Consider the following 17,538-nt stretch of genomic DNA (forward strand, 5'->3'; position numbering starts at 1 on the left):
CAGAAGAACTAAAATTAGAGGGGCCGGCAGCCTATTTAAAGAAAACACCCTAGAGATTTAGGCAGGACGGGGAACGGTCTCAGCTCAGAAATGATAGATCTCAAAAAAATATGAGGAGTTAATGATGGCATTACTGGAACCTATGCTTCAGAAATTGGATAAGAGTGAGGCAACGATCAAACAATTAGGAGAAAGTTTGCGTGTTGACCTCAAGACTCTCCTGTTGAGCTGAAGCTGAACACAAACAACTGAGTACAGACAACATCATTATATGGCAACTCTGGAAAGAGGACAATTGTACAGAAGGCCTAACTTGCTTTCAACAGAGCATATTTAGATCTTTAAATGTAAAGGTAAACAAAACTGAACAAATGTTGAACTTCTGGATTGCAGCTAACATGAGTGTTTTGGGCCTTACAGCAATCAACACTGGATGGATGAAATCTGAAGTACTTTTTAACGATAAATACAAATGTTGCAGCACAAGCTGCACAAGTTGCTTAAAAAGGCAAAAGTGTTCAAACAAGGAAAAGGGGCAGGATGTTCTTCTAAATTTACATCACTGTGCCAACAGAATATTTGAAATAATGACCGACTCATGAAAAAAACTGCACTTTGCAAGGGAATTTTATCAGAAAGAAAAATGTGCTCCTGTTCACCAATCTCTGCTTTGAAACAAAAATGATAACTGTAGCTGGTAAAGAATGCTCTGCCAGAGATCATTGTCGGAACTTCTTATTGGAAGTCACCAAACTTTCAAGTGAAGAGTAATTTCATACACATAAATTAAAGGTGTGGAAACTTGTCGGGATAAGGCCAGGGGTGAAAATCTAGAAAAATAAAACATAATTTTGACCCCAACCTCACAAATATTATCATGTGCCTCAGACAATGAAAGGGTTTTGTATATTTATAGGATATCCTCATTAAACAAAAGAAATGGGTAATGTCTTATGGTTTTTAGCTTATTGGATTCACTGTCCTGTATTTCCTTTATACTCTGTATTACCCTATCACATCAAATGAGGACAAGTAAGTCAAACTCTTTGAAGTGGCATACAAAAATGATATCGGATATATCATATACTGGTTTGGGCTATAATTAGGAGTTTGAAACATACATTGCTTTCATTCTGATGCATGTGAAAGAATTGCAAACTTTAAAAAAGATTTAAAGATAACCAATGTAAATGACATCATTACATGACACATTGGTAGCTACACCTAACAAGACTTTAAGCAAGCTAAACTTCACAAGGTATGATTTACTGCTAACCAAAGACAGGCACTATATGCTCGGATGACTGAAGCTATCACACAGCTGCTCCAATCTATACAGAATCATGCAACGAGGATTGCATTAGGCATAAAGAGGACTGAAAGCCTATGAACCTAGAAAAACTCTTCACCGACTTCCCATGAACCAGAGGATGCTATTTAAATTGCTGTGCTTAATGCACATTACTTTTTATGGTCTAGAAAAGTCTCCTTCAGCAAGGTTCTTTTTAATTATAAACTCAATAGAACATTAAGCTACATGGAGTCTCAATATTTCAGAATACCAAGACTCCATAAATAGAGAAGTGGAGGTAGAGCATTACGAGTTGTGGGTCCTAAATGTGGAAATTCTCTCACATATTATGTAAAGAATACTACTGAATATCTACTGGTCAGAGAAAAACTTAAACCAATTTCTGTTTTGTTAGGGACGGTTCATTTGTTCTGGGATCCTAAGGTTTCTTAGCATGTGGACCAATTGTCTAAATCTGAGATTTCTGGCTTCTGTTTTTTCAGTTTTGTTACGTCTTAGCCTTTTTACATCTTTGAGCTCTGTTTGTTTTCCTCTGATTTGAATGCCTAGATACCATACTGTGGGTGTTAGTTCAAACGTTATAAATGATTAAATACATAAATAAATACAGCAAGCCACAGATTTCTGCTGAATGAATCTAGCATGACCTAATACTGCTATTATATTGACATAGACTCACTATCAATCACACTGCACTTCAAACGAGATATGTCTAACTAGACAATTGACACTTTAACCCCTTGGGCGCGGCCGCGATTCTGCGCCTGTGCGGCACATTCCGATCGCAGGTGCGGTCATGACGACCGGGAGCCGTCATCAGCACACGAGCACTGTGTGCCATGACGGCTCCCGGCCGTCATCAGCATGGAAGGGGTTAAAATAGTAATGAAATAAGCAACAGGATACAGTACTAGTAGAGATGGGACACCATAAAAGACAAACTAGGAACAATGATGGTATGCATAGTAACAATTAAAACAACTGACATGGGACTCTTAATTTGCACTGCAAGTCATGTTTGTCAACCTACATAATAAGGCAGAAAACTGTAAGCATGCAAATAAGTATTGAATACATACCTGTTTTTTAAAGGGAAATATATCATACATTATCCTACAGTACTCCATGGATGCTTCAACGGCACAGGTCCATAGTGATTTAGAGATGGGAGCAAGAGGTATGATTCCCTGTGTCCGGTTTTTCGTGAGCATATCAAACTCAACATGTTGCCTGCATGATTCTGCCATATAAGGACAGTGATCTACAACAAACACTGTTTTATGAGCCTCCGAGAAGATCTTCATTTTTCCCTAAAACAAATAAACACAAAAGCAAAAATTTAAAACATAGCATACCAACATAATGTGAATGGTGGGGGAGGTACCTGGACAGAACAGGATTTTGCAGTAAACTACTAATTAGAGGGCTAGGAATGTGGAACATAATAATAACAACAATAATTATATTTATTACTTATTAAAGGAACACATTCATATTGAAATCTGCTGACCCAGTGGCAAATAACAATCGACCTGTACGATTTGCTGCCTTTGTTGTTGTCATGGAAAGTGCTCAACCAAAAATATTAGGACTAAAATGTGAGGGGTTATTTTTATTTATTTGTTATGGCACATAAGAGATTTCATATGGATTCTCAGAAGGTGACAGTGACACAAAAGCCTCAAAAACAGCATTGTGCTATATTTTCGACCCCGAAGAAGCCTGAATTTGGAATGATTCACTCCTTGCATGATCATCAAAGATGATGGTAAAGACTATGATTGTGACAAGTACAATTTGGAAGAAGACCTCAAGTTGCAGCTCCTGGTTAGCCGTGACCCCTCAATTTTCAGGATGAAGTAGTTAAAGAAGGCCAGCCAACTCTGTGACACTCATGTCATGAACTTTATTTGATCATATTTGGAGTCAGTCAAGCCTGACGAACCATTACGGTGTGCCTATCTGACAGGGACGCACTAACAGTGTTTGTGCGCTACTTCGTTCACTCATATCACAGCACATCCTACATATTATCCTGTGCAGATGTCCAGTCAGGGGAAATAAATCACCACATGCATTTCAGATCTTGCATTAAGTGGTATGACATATGAGGGGTACCCATCTGTTGTCACAGTTAACAGTGAGAGATTGCACTAAATGGGCAGCAAAGTCCTCACACAAGATACTACTGTGCACTTGAAACTGAATGTAGTGCATATGGAGTGATGGGTCACTTCAGTAATGTGTGCAAGTTCAGGCCCTTGCTCAAGCAAAGTCCTTTCAACTGTTACTACCTCCTGAAGCACTCAAAACGATGCAACATCAAATAAAGGCAAAAAGCCACTGAAGTCATGCCGAGAAGAAAATTATGCGTTACTCTTTAATGTCACCTGAAAGCACAATCCTGAGAAATGTCAGTGTAGTCCGAAATAATATAATAATGGAATCTTTGTGCTTTTGCTCCTCATAGATGTATGTGGCGTTATGTCCCAGATTTTAGTTGACACTGAGGCCTACTTATACAAGACCCAGTTAACCAATCTGCCAGGTAACATCACACTAAACCTTCTAAAATCAAGGTCTACAACGTGTGTATGCCGCTACCCTGTAACGAACACTTATGCACATCACTCTTGATGTGTAGGTTGCCGACTTCAGTGCAGAAATATAGTACCTCTTAAGTCTCTTGATCAGTAGTTGACTTTTGGTAAATCATAAGCTGTGCCATTTCATAGCAACGATAGAAGCTTCTAAATGCACTAAAGTAGCATTTTTCCCCCAGAATTCTTTCAAAGTAATATTAAACTGAAGGGCAGGTGAAGCAGATTAATGTTTATGAAGATGTGAAGCCCTTTAGTGCAATACTTCCTGGGCATTCTTATCAACATTCAAAAACTGGTAGAAGCTCCAAATAAAAAGTGTTGTCATAGCCAGTGCATCACAAACATGATAGTGCTGGCTCTCCCGATTTCAACAGTCGGTCAAGCAGAGCCAATGTGTTCCTTGCTGTTCCACTGAAATAACTACCTTAAGCAATGTGCTGTTGCCGGAGCCCGAACTCCAATAATTCACAGAACGCCAATATTTTTAACAGCCAAATTGTACCTGTGGAAGTTTCGGCTCCAGCACCACCGATCTTGAGATGAGAGTCACCACCCACCAAAACATCAATTCCAACTATTTATCAGAGTAAAATCCAATAGTGAATGTGACCACTCAATAACTGAGTTTAGATCAAATTAAATCTAAAGAGTTTTATTACCAAAATAAAATCTCAATATATCTATACAGAGAAATGCAGTAAATGCCATGAAGGCTCAGATACGGAGTACAAAATCTGAAATCTTATAAGTCCTAATGAAGCAGTAAAGTCAAAAATCGAAGTGTCAAGCTCATAAAGTGTACTGGCAGCAATGTAAGGGAGAAAGAAAAACTCAAGAGAATCGGACAGAGTTTTGGGAGGAAAAGGAAAGTCATCTCCCGAACCCCCAAAACCATGGGGTTTCACACACATTTTACGTACACTAAACTAGGAAACTGCAGCTTCTGCATTGGATGACTGTTGCTAACACATATTGGAAAAATCAGCAACAAGATCGAATTTGCAAGGTTTTATACAACTAACCTATTTCTAAAGGTAGACGATTCCTACTGTTAGTTTCCAAAGCAACAGTAGTCTGGGGACGTAGAATACAATATGAAACATTCCCAAACACAGGCTCATACATTAATGTGCTAGCAAGCCTCATCAGAATTTCCAGCTGAAGTGTCCTTCAGAAAGATAAATTAGATAAATTTGGATCAACATGGAAAGTTTCATTCACAAATACATGCTCCCTTAAAAAACACATCCAATTGTGTCACAGTGTGCTGTGCTCTGCAGAAATCCTGTGAGAGAAGACTCACAAGGGGACATTGATTGGGAGTGGGAATGAGCAGGAGCAAGATGAGCAGAACATCAGAAACAGTATCCATTTTAATAAATGGTGTCTCTTACTAAAATGTGGCATAACTATACTACATTAATAACCACACTTCTAAGCATTGCACTCAACTACTTTCAAGTGTCACATAATTAATTAATGGGTTACAACTATATTCGCTTGTAATCAAAACAGAGAGTGAGGAACTAGAGTAGCTAGTTCGTTTCCCCAGGGCATATGTATTAATCAACAAGAGTTAGCTACTTGGAAAAGGCTATGTGTCTGCCGGGTCAAAAACAATTGTTTTTGAGGGAGAAGAAAAACTATTTGGTTTTTTAAGACAGCCCTCACACCCACCAACCTAGATGGTGGCATGCTTCATCATCGGGCCCCACCTGAGGCACCGAGTGTGCCTCAGGTGTGCTACGACGCCAGATTACAGCGGAGCTGGTTTTGTCAAGTGAGTGAGCAGTGAAGTGATTTGTGTGGGGTTAAAAAAGCTGTCCTACAGGTCCCAGTCAGTTAATTTATTAATGTGCCCTAGGCCGAATTAAAAACAAGGCTTTAGGACATGGTTGGAGAGGCTTATGGTCTCCCACGTCCTGAGTGGTCAACTAGTTTCAGCCAGGCCTTAGTTTAAAAACTGGCTTTCTTCAAGACCTATGTGTGAAAGGGTGAAACAAGGGGCTGATATGTAGTGAGCACCTTATGTGAAGCACTCGCTAAGGTGCTATATATGTAAGAGGAGGTTTTCATCTCAGCTTGTACTTCCTAAATGCAAAAGACAAACATCATGAGTCTCAGGCAGGGATCCGCAATACTCAACCGCTTTGGTGCAATCACTGGATCTGCTGCTTCACCTGTAGCATCCCGCCTTGAGCTCCGACGGAGCTCAAGGCGGGATAACCTTTTTCAAGTAGCTAGCTCTTGTTGATTAATACTTACAACTATATTCATCATAAAAAACAATAGTACGCACATGTACTTAACCACACGACTTTTCCACAATTCTTCCCTAATTCAGTAAATCACAAGCCTACAGGTTTCCATCAGTCAGATTCCTTCAAAGAGCCAATCTCAGGAGTTAAAATAGTCATATTTATAATAGAAAAATCAATACCTCCTCTATTATCTTGTATATATGTACAGAATCACCTCACAGACCCCTTCTTCTTGTGCCAAAAGAATAGATAAAGCATGATGATCTTGCATGATCATAGCCCTAATTGCTACAAACTCTAAATTTAGTAGCTTTAAGGAACCAGCTGTGTCTACAGCAAGCCTATTTACTACTGTAGACAATCACTTAATTTTCACAACATTCATCGTCACTCCCATATAGGGAATAATAACACCTAATAAATCTAAGACTACTTGCTCAAAACTTCATCTCACTCTCCTCAGACCATGTTCATCACTCAGTTCATCCATATAGTGAACTCTAGGGAGCACTAAAGTCAAATAACACAAGCCAACCTAATTTCTCGGCAAACTGAACTAAGTAATCCTTCTACAAATATAATAAATTTCGCTCATAATAGGATCTTCACCAAGCAAATAATCTCCACTAACATTATAAAATATATCACAAACTCTCTCCTACATTGTCTACATTACTCCCATTTGTGGAACTACACCTTACCATACACAATTCACTTTTCCTTTCTGCTCCATTCTCAATCTAGGATATAGACCCAACAATCTAAATGCCTCTTATTCCCTTATTTCTTCCAATGCAATTTTCTGTTCTTCCCAGTTTCTCACCACTTTCACTCATCTTGTTATATTCTCTAATGAACTCACGCTCCTCTCTACTTAAAAAACATACAATTTTAACCAGGTTAATTTCATACCCATTTTGTGCACTTGCTCTTGATAGTTACTATATTTAATTTCATTATTATCTTCCCTAGTAAGCAGCTTCCCTAAAGACACATTAAAGTCAGTCAAATAAGGGGAAAAAATGCATCCGGATTAAAGAATGCGACAAAAACACTACAAGACAAGGAATATGAAATTGGTAATTGAACGTTAGTTGATCCTTATCCAGCACACATAGGAAGATGGGCAGAAATATAACAGCCAATAAACTTAATTATGTCTATATGTGCTCTAATCATTTTAGTTTACACATTATCTTTAAAACCACTAATTACATTTTCTCTCAGTACTGGTACATTATGTTTCAATTCATTTTCTTTAGGTGTGATCCCAACATTAGTATTAACACAATCTAAAACATATCCCACGGAAATCAGTAAGCACAAGAATAGTCCCACTAAAACTATTAATATTATAATTAGTAGCGTTAGACCTACAATTTTATAGCATCTGCTGTCCTCCATCTTCTATTGAGACAAAAATTCTTATTGTGGTAAAAATGTAAAATCTATAAAATCTATAAAAGTGTTGTTTGAAACAATATTTTCATCTCATTTCATTAAAGCAATAATTAAAATCAAAAATACGTTTCCCAGTTCTTTTAAGAATAAATAATTCATGTTACTTTCAAAACTTTTTCTCAAAGTTCATCAGGTTTAGACTTTACATCAATGATGATTTTTAACTTGGTCAAAAAATGAAAATAAACTCCACACATCCTTTAGTCTCCTATCAGCAGAACTCCTCAAATTGGTCAAGGCTTTTTAAAAGAAATTATCTTATCAACATCTCTGTCATCGGATTTTGGGAACCACTTTTATTCAAGAGTCTCTATTCCTCATTGAAGGTGGCTCTTTTTCTGTTTCAAAATCTGTCTCTGACTCACTCTCAATCGTTTACTGGTATCTATTCACCAAAAATAGTCATCCTCCATTTCATCTTCTTCAGGCCTCGAAAAATCCTAAAAATGTTACTAGACCTGTAGATCTAGTGACTTAAATAATCTACTCTACCTAGTTATAAATGGTCTTGACCCATAAACTGGTTTCAAATTATGTGATCATGAGCAAGTATTTTAATTCACTGAGGCGCCATTTTCTTCTTTATCACATATGAGAATGCCTTCAAAATACACCTGTTCAGCATGTCTGCTGTACAGAAAACCTTTGTTTGATTTAATAAACTAAATATTAGCTCCATATAGAATACATATCTAGCACCATACAGAATGCAGATGACCGCTGACTTGCCTCTTTGTTCATTAACAGAATTGTTATCAGGGCAGGGGCAGGAATGTTTCTCAAATCATGTTTAAAAATTATCACTTTTAATAAATACATAACTAAAGCATAAAGTAGCAGCACACTGTCATTTGCAATCAGCAGATTTTCCACAGAATTTGTCACCGACATGAGCGTTTAAAACTATATAGTGTAGAATGTTTGGAAATAAAGCTTCTGCAAATATTTGTCATTTGCACATCACCAAGTAAAGTGTTCTGATTTGTTTTGTTCCCATTTAAATCTTTGTTTGCATCACATTTTAATTACAAAAAAAGGTTCTTTCATAATTCCGGATATATTTTGAAATACTTGTACCATTCATTTACAAGCTGTATAAATGTTGTGTTAGAGAAAAAAACTGCCATTTTACGTTTTTTTGTTTCACTATTCTTGTCCAATCACTTGGCAAAAAGCATTAACTGTAATAAGAGAAAGAAAAGTAAATACCATTTTCTAGGAACACATAAGCAACAATTAGAAAAAAGACAAACTGACATTTGACCTCTGTTCTTGAGCAGTGGCAAATGTGTCAAAATAAAAACAAGATTTAAAAGCGCCTTAATTGCTCATTCACTTTCTGAATGAACAGAACACCTGTTTCTTCCAGCTTAAGTAACTCGCCAACACGGACGAGTAAGTGTTAAAAATAGCTCGACCCCATAAAATCTCATGAAGCCTGTTCTTCTTCTTCACATACTGTGGCTAAATACACCCATTCAGGGGAAGCATAGTTTTGATTTGAAACTTTCCTTCTTGTTGATCTTTTAGCTACTGGTGACTCACTCCCACCAATTTTTTTTGTGTATACCTTTATTGAGAGAAATCAAGTCAGACACAGCACATCATGCAACATCGCATTGCAATATACAAAAAAAGTGAAATCAGGTCAAACGTTCCATTACACATAGGCGTCAGTAAACAGCATAGTCAATAATTATGAGAAGAGCGTCACAACTCCATCACATCAAGGTCCCCCCTCGTGGGAAAAAACAGACAGTGCATTGTAGGCAATGAAGGGCTGAAGAATAAGGGGAGGGAGCGCCAGCTGCAGGGGGAAGAAGCAGTCACTGACCAGCACCGGCGGCCGCCGCGGACCCAAGGCCGGCACGGGAGAGGCAGCGCCACTGGGGTGAGAACGGGAAAGATGGTAGGTAATCAAAGGGCCCCAGATGTCAACAGGACGGGACCTAGCAGGCATTAAATCCCAGAACAGGAGAGTCTGACACCGGGAAGCATCCTCAAGCCAACTCTCAACCTTGGGAGCCGGCCTGCGACCCCAACACATAGCCACCCTACGCCTAGCAAGGACCAGCCGCATCGCAATCAAGCGGCGGGAGGTGTCAGGGCAGAACTTGACAAAACCAAGAAGGCACAGAGGTGGATCAGGACGCACGGCACGTCGGACGTCGGTGACGTCGGAAATGGCCGAACCGACAGTCTGCCAGAACTCCGAGACCCTCGGACAGAGCCAAGAAAGAGGAGCGAAGTACGCCGCAGGAGCTGCACAGTGCACCCAATTATCTCCCGGAGTGAGCCCGAGCATATGGAGCTGCACCGGGGTGCGGTAAATCCTTTGCAAGTACTTAAAATGAATTAAACAAAGCCGGTAATTTGGGGTTAACTTCTTCATCCGATTACAGCAATAGAGCCAATCCGCTGGCGAGATGTCGATGCCGAGATCAGCACCCCATGCCTCCCTAGCACGATCAGAGGAGATGGGGGCGGACACCAGGGTGAGGGCGTATAACTTAGTGACTAATTTGTGCGGTGACGAGGAGGTATAGATAAAACCAGGGCCGGCATGTTAGGTGGGGGTTGAAGAAAAGTGGGATGCTCTTCCGGCATGTGGCACACAGCTGGTAAAATAGGAGCATGTCCTGTAGCCCCGAGGCGTCAGGGAGCGTATAGAAGGTGTTTGCCAGATAGAGGTCCTCCACCTTTGTCAGGCCCAGGCGGGCCGCACTCCTGGACATGATGGAGGCCTGAAGTGAGGGAAAGTCCATGTGATTAACTATGGGCATGGAGTTTGCAGGGGGACGTCAGACAGCCGACGCAAGCCAGACCAGGCCCATCGAAGCATTGCAACCGTGTCAACCTCGGCCCGAGGGCGCACCGCGGGCGCAAACAAAGCTGTCGACAGAGGCCAAGGAGAAGCCATGTCCTTCTCAACGGCGACGTGAGGCTGATAGGGGGAGGGGTGAATCCAAAAATGCAGGAAACTTGCCTAGGCGCACATGGCATAAAGCCTAAAGTCAGGAGCACCCATTCCGCCAGCGGACATGGGTAGAGTAAGGATATCGTAAGCTACTCTTGGCTGTTTTCCCACCCAGACCAATGTGATAATTAAGGAGCGTAACTTACGAAAAAAATGAGAAGTGAGGGGGATGGGGATATTTAGAAACAAGTAGAGGAATTTTGGAAGAACAACCATCTTAGCGATTGCGATACGGCCCGCCAGAGATAGCGGAAGCCGGCTCCACGATGGAATCCTGGTTTCCAGCCAGTCTACCACACAACCAAAGTTTGATCTCCACAATTCATCCAGATCCCTACTAAGCCAGATGCCCAGATAACGCGTGTGGCCAGAAGCCCACACAAATGGAAAGTCAGATAAGAATGGCACAATGGAGTCAGTCAATGGGAAAAGAACCGTCTTACTCCAGTTCACCTGGATGCCCGATAACTCACCAAATCGAATGATCTTGCGAACATGGGGGCTAAGGTTCTCTTGGGGATGACGGACATAAAGCACAATGTTGTCGGCATACATTGAGACAAGCAGGGAACAGGCCGAAAAACCAATACCCCTGTGGGTATGGTGCTGCTCTCCCACCAATTTCTGGTTCTGTCTCAGGTTCCTTTCTGGCTCACAGTGCTTTAACTTACACGTTCTCTTCCTTGGAATATCTTCCCCTGCTTTTTTATTTTCATCAACAGTCTTTGTCTCTTTGTTCTCCAACGAACTTTGACTTGAGCTCAGAGCTGAGCTCAAACTTAAACTTTCACCCTCTTTGTCACTGTCTGCTCTGTTGACTTGAAATTCTTCTTTCCGTTGGGTGTCTTGGTAACTTTGATCTTCAACTGCAACTTTTCACTACTTGCATTAGAGGCTGTTTCTTCCTCTTTCACTGATGCTTCTGTCTTTTACTGTGTAACACCTCTTCACTCTGATCATTGTTCTGAAACTGAATGTCAGGAGTTTCAGGTTCTTCATCAGAACTTTCACTAACCTGAAACTTCATACCTTCTGTTTGCTTCTCCACTTTGTCTTCACCAGTTTCAAAAAACTTGTATCCTCCCCTTCATCCCCTCCCCCCCCGGTTCCGGTTTCATGCTGCAAACTAGAACGTGGGTTTGTGCGTTGTGTTGTTCAAGCTGTTTACCTCGACCACTCGACTCATCCACAGCTTCAGCTATTCTTACACTCTGTGTGTGAGCAGCATGGATCACTGTAGCACACTCATGCACTTGAGAGCAGTGTTGGTTGTCAAGATCACCTCATAGGGCGCTCTTTCCATTGCTCATTCAGACACCTCTTGTGGACATGCTCAAGGATTAAAATACTTTCATCAGGATTTCATTAAAGATAATCTTTTGTTGTCACATTCACCTTTTGAGAGACTGGTTTCACCATATCATCCAGACCCTTGCAATAATTTAGCACCATGCCATCAGTTATTGAAACTAGTGCAGCTGAAGGTATATATGCAAGCCTCATTATCCTACCCATGATGAGCTCATGGGGTGATAAACCCATTTTTCTGTCAGAAGAACTTCTCATGTTCATCAAAACAAGAGGAAGAAGCCAATTTAACCAGCTGAAGCACATCATTTTGCCAGTTAATTCTTGGGCATGTCATTTGCACATTCCACAAGGCCTGAGCACTGTGGTCGATAACCACAATGGAATCTTTGGTTGATATTAAATGCTGCACAGATTATCTGCAGAATCTCGTTCTTGAAGTGTGTGCCACGATCAGTCTCAATAGAAGTTGGAAGGCCAAATCATGGAATTAACTCACTCAACAACTTGGCAACTGTAAAACAATCTGCCTTCCTTGCTGGAAGTCCTTCAACCCTTTTAGGAAACAAGCATGTAACCACTAAAACATATTTCAAACCATTTCAGTTTGGCATCACAAAAAACTCAGCTTGGAGTCTTGTAAATGGGCCTTCTGATTGCCAGTATGAGTCATGATTGAGACTGTTTTTTGGTCTTGGATATTTAAATGACGTTAAGCATCGGCTACAAACATCTTCAGCAACATTTTGAAATCCTGTACTTTCCCAGTACTTTTTTGGAAATTTTATTAAGCTGTCTCCCTGCACGTGTATGTGCAAATATACGCACATGGGATGTAACATAGAATCTGGCAATCTTTACTTATGTCCTACATTGACATACAAATCCTGGTAATCCTTGCTGTAGCCTAGTTTCTCCCATTTTCGTTTCTCATTCTCAGTAACATCTTTCTATAACCCCCCAACTCACTCAGGGAGAGGTGTGGCGCCGCAGCCAGGGCGACTGACGCTGGAATCTGGGGACCACGGTTCGATCCCCGGCTCCGGCGGCAGGTTAGCCCAGCACCATGTGACTCTGGGCAATAGCTCGCTTAATCTTCCCGACGGCCCCCAGCGCCTAGAGACCCTTACGGGTGATTGTGCGCTTTACAAATGTGGACTTTACTTTTACCTTTACTTTACTCAAAGAAGTCTGCATTAAATACATAAAGAAACAATTCACATTATCTGCATTTTTACTACATCAGTTTCCAGTTTCTTGATTTGACTTCTCTATACAACTGACTCTTCCAGTAATGCACGGTACCTTGCAATTTGATCCGCACATGGGTTCCCAAGAGTAATCAGATCCTTGCCAGCCTCACCGGCCGTGCACTTAGCCACTGCAAAATCCCTTGGTTTTTGTATGGCTCCCACAAATCCAATATATACACACTATTTTTAAATGGGAGCTGCTGAGGATATCATAAATCCTCGCTGTGACCATAGCAGTCCATAGTCATGAACAGCAAACAAAACCATACTGGCTAACTGTGTAAATCGTCATATTCTATTGCTCTGATAAGCAGCACACTCTCGTTAAGGCAACTATTTCTGCCACTTGCGCTGATATAACATTTGGCAAAAGAGATGCCTTCAACGTCTCTGAAATAGAACATAGCACATCGGCAGCTTCCAATATTCCATGTTGGTCTCTTAGACAATAACTATTAACAATGTCATATCAGCTATCTCCAAAGGTACTTTGTTAATATATGGTCTTAGTTTTGTGCATTGTTCAGTCACCTCTAGGCAGTTATGATGCAATTCATCATCAATTGCATCATCCTTACTACCTTCAATGCTTTTGCCTGAAGAAGGAACCAGTGTTGCTGGATTTAAGACAATGTACCTTTGAACTGAAACGTTCTCTGCTGCAAGTACGGTCTGCTCATATCAAGTCAGTCTACTATTTGTTATATGCAGGTTTCCTGTCCTTTTTAAAAGGATCCCAAACTAGTGAAGGATATAAACAATTAAAGTATGACTCAGCAAAATGTCTTCACTTTGTCAATTACCATACAAACAGCTACAACTGATTTCAAATAACCTGGAAACCTGCAGCTACTGGACCCAGTACAGCAGAAAGGTATGTACTGGATGCAATTATACTCTAGGTTTTTGAGTGAGAATCGAAAGTGCACATCTCATCTGTCTCTCGCATGACAACAGAAAAACTTCAAATTATAATCAGGCATTCAGAGTGCAGCTGCTTGACACGAACTCTCCTTCAATTTTTTAATGAATCAATGGATTCATCATCAAATGGTTTTGGATCTTGGACATCACTGCATGCCAATCTTACTAAAATCTTACAAAAGGCTTTGATAGCAAAGAAAAGTTTTGAATCCTCTAATGACAATATCCAACAATAACAAGAAACATCCAAGCCTCCTTTTGTGTGGTTGGATGGCTCAATTTCAGAATTGCAAAAACACATTCTTTAGAGACTTTCCTTACACCCTCTCCAATATGGTATCCGAGATATAAGATTTTTTTTTGTTTACAATACTGCATTTTAGATAAGAAGATGTTATGCCCATTCTCAGCTACATGATTCAGCATGGAAATCGTATCAAGCTTACAGTCCTCCTTTGTCTTAGACCAGTAGGTCATCAATGTATTGCACGTGACTGAGTTACATGGTAATTTCAAACTTTCAAAATGTTTCTTCAGTATTTTGAAATTGAAGGGCTTTCAATATACCCTTGTGGGATTCTACACCACATGAAAACTTTATTCAAAAATTAGAACACAAAAAGGAATTGTGACTCCTCATGGGAAGAAAGTGAGAACATTTGGCATAAGTCAATGACTGTATACCATTCTGCTTTTGACGGAATTTTAAATAAACTCACTGTTGGATTCAGTACCACTGGACAACAGGAAACAATAATCTTGTTAATACTGCAGAGATCTTGTACGATTCGCCATTTACTAGTTTGCTTTTTAATTCTGATCACAGGCGAATTGCAAGGGTAACCAAGTACCTCCTGAACCATTTTTTAGATTTTTCGAGCCCTGCAATTGTTTTTCAATCACTGGTTTCATCCCTTCTTCTGCCTCTTTTGTAAATCTATATTGTCCTATTCTGGGGAATATTGCATCTGATGTAAACTTTATTTTGACAGTTTTTTTCTTTTTCTGTCAGTAAAATCTCTTAATCAGTATTTTTTAAAAGAGTTTTATATAGCGCAAACTTGACCCGGTATCGGGTATCAGAGCGCTTTACATAGCACAAGTTGCGTTACATGAGGACACATTAATTTTTGTTAGGCACGGGAGATTAAGTGATTTGCCCAGAATCACAGGATGTTCAGTGTCATTGCCGAGACACAAACCTGGTTCCCCAGATTTGAGGTCGACCGCCCAAGCCGTCAGGCCAACTCCTCTCCCAATACCTCATCCCAATAACTCCTAATCCCATACCTCATCTGCGTGTCTTAAATCCAGAGGCAGGTCTTCGTTTGTCAAAACTGGGAACTACTAAACTCTCAAATTTTCTGAACTAACTTTAAAATTGAAATCCTCTTGTATTTCAAATGAGACATTCATTACCTGGTGTACAATAAATTGCACTATTCATTTTACAAAGTAAATCTCTTCATAATAAATTAACAGGACTTGAATCATATAAAATAAATTGATGCTTATTCTACATGGGACCAATTTTAACTAGAACATGTGCTGTAACCTGTTTAACAATTTGTTACTGCTGATTCTTAAAACTTTTGCCTCTCTTCCTGAGAGGGGTAGGTTTTGGACTTCCACAGAACAGACTATAGATCGAAAATCCCCAGGATCAATAAAAAATGAAACAGGATGGCTGTTGGCGTCTGCGTCACTGTATGAGCTACTTTGGTATAGCTCTCGGACTGTTCCAAGCATGCAATCCTGGTCCCCCTCAGGCATCACCCTTATGAACTACTCCCTACCATCTCATCATTCAGAATCAAAGGATATTGTTAGTACTCAGCGCTGTAGAGCATTTTATTTCTCATATTTTGCTGTATCACTGGAGATGTTGGTATTCAAAATGTATTCTGACTTTGCACATTCTGTTCTGAATTTTTTCATATCTGGAACCATCATATTATTTTCGGAACTTGTGAGGATCTCAAAATTTTAATTGAATTCATTTCCTTCTCATTGTGTGCATTTTTCAAAAACTCCATCATAGCCTTATATTTGTCTGCTATTTCTGTGTCTGATGCATTATTAGGACCAACTGTAGCTGGTTCTTGTGTCGGCCAAACTACCACAAGCGTACACTCCAATCATAAATATCCTGGAACCACAATTTGAAACAGTGAATTCAAATCCATTCATAACATCGGCCAAATGTGGGCAAACTTGTGTATTTCATCATCCCACTTCACTGGATTCTCTCGCAACTTTGGAAAATTATGTGTAAATGCATACAAATCAGCTTGTGTCCATGGCACATGCACAAACTTCCCTCCATTAATCTATCTCAAAGGACACTCCAAAACTGAACCTGCTCCAAATTCAGAATCACTTGCAACACCTCTTGCCTTACTCTCAATCCCTTTCCTTCTCTTTGTATTTGCTGTCCCTGTTCTTTCATCTTTCTAATTACTTCTTCAAATCAGTCCGATCTTGAGTTCTTTAATATGAGCTCTTAAAGTAATCAAGCCTATCGCCTTAATTTCATGGTGCGTAAGATCTTCATTGTGCGTCAAATCTATTTTATAATTTAGTTTCACATTTTTCATCGTGTGGATGTCAACCTCTAATAAATCACTGTAGTGTGTTTATATAGGGACCTGTATCGATACTCCAATTTCTGACCCTTGTCCGGTTATAAATCACTAATATCCTTACAACGGCACAGAAACCAGTTTCATAAATTAGTCATAGCGCAAGCTGTCACATTAAGCAAGCACTATTCCTCCAGCCCCCTAGAAAGCACACCGAGTTCTCTAAACAAACCAAGCCTCCAGCAAACCTGGGAAATCCCCACTGCTATTGTTTTGATTTCGTTCGAGAACTCCTGTAAAGAATGTAAGAACGACCAGTTCTTAATTGACGTCTTATGTCCATCCTTACGTCAAACCCGGCACCTCTCAGGTATAAATATACCGACACTGCCCTAAGTAAAGACACGGTGGTGATGAGCTTGGAGCAGCGACTACTTGCCGGAGAGCCCAGCTGATGCGAGAGCCCACGGACGCTGCCCCTCCCCTTTTGACCCGATGAGGAAAAACGCTGCCTTTCCTCTTGCCGAGGAATCCAGCCTCCAGCGTTTCCAGCTTGCCCTCGCGGGTAACTGGGATACAGAGTCCTGAGAAAGAGATACCAGCTCTCCTGCCTTTTAAATCCCAGGTACTGAACTGACTAACCCCTTACAGAGAATTCTTGAGTCAGATTCTTGGCAAACCAAACTTAAACTGCTACTTACTCCTTCCCATGTATTAGGCTTAGGTCAGGTACACCGGGGTAGGCGTAGTTAGAAGCACCAGTTGAGTACGATTAGTCAATGTATATATGTATGTATATCTTTTATCCATTTTAAAGTAACATATGGCTAAGAAACCATATCAATGCTTTTACAGTA

General features: G+C 40.3%; 1 protein-coding gene across 1 annotated transcript in view; it reads right to left on the minus strand.

Moving 5' to 3' along the window:
- The window catches only part of INTS13 (integrator complex subunit 13), a 402,986-nt gene that overhangs the window by 344,014 nt on the left and 41,434 nt on the right, over positions 1-17,538 (minus strand). The window contains exon 2 of the mRNA XM_078674120.1: positions 2,392-2,622. Coding sequence (XP_078530246.1) covers positions 2,392-2,616 — 225 coding nt within the window. The 5' untranslated portion in view covers positions 2,617-2,622. The remainder of the gene's footprint in view (positions 1-2,391; positions 2,623-17,538) is intronic.

Source organism: Lissotriton helveticus, chromosome 1_1, assembly GCF_964261635.1.
Source record: "Lissotriton helveticus chromosome 1_1, aLisHel1.1, whole genome shotgun sequence".
NCBI classification, from domain to species: Eukaryota; Metazoa; Chordata; class Amphibia; order Caudata; family Salamandridae; genus Lissotriton; species Lissotriton helveticus.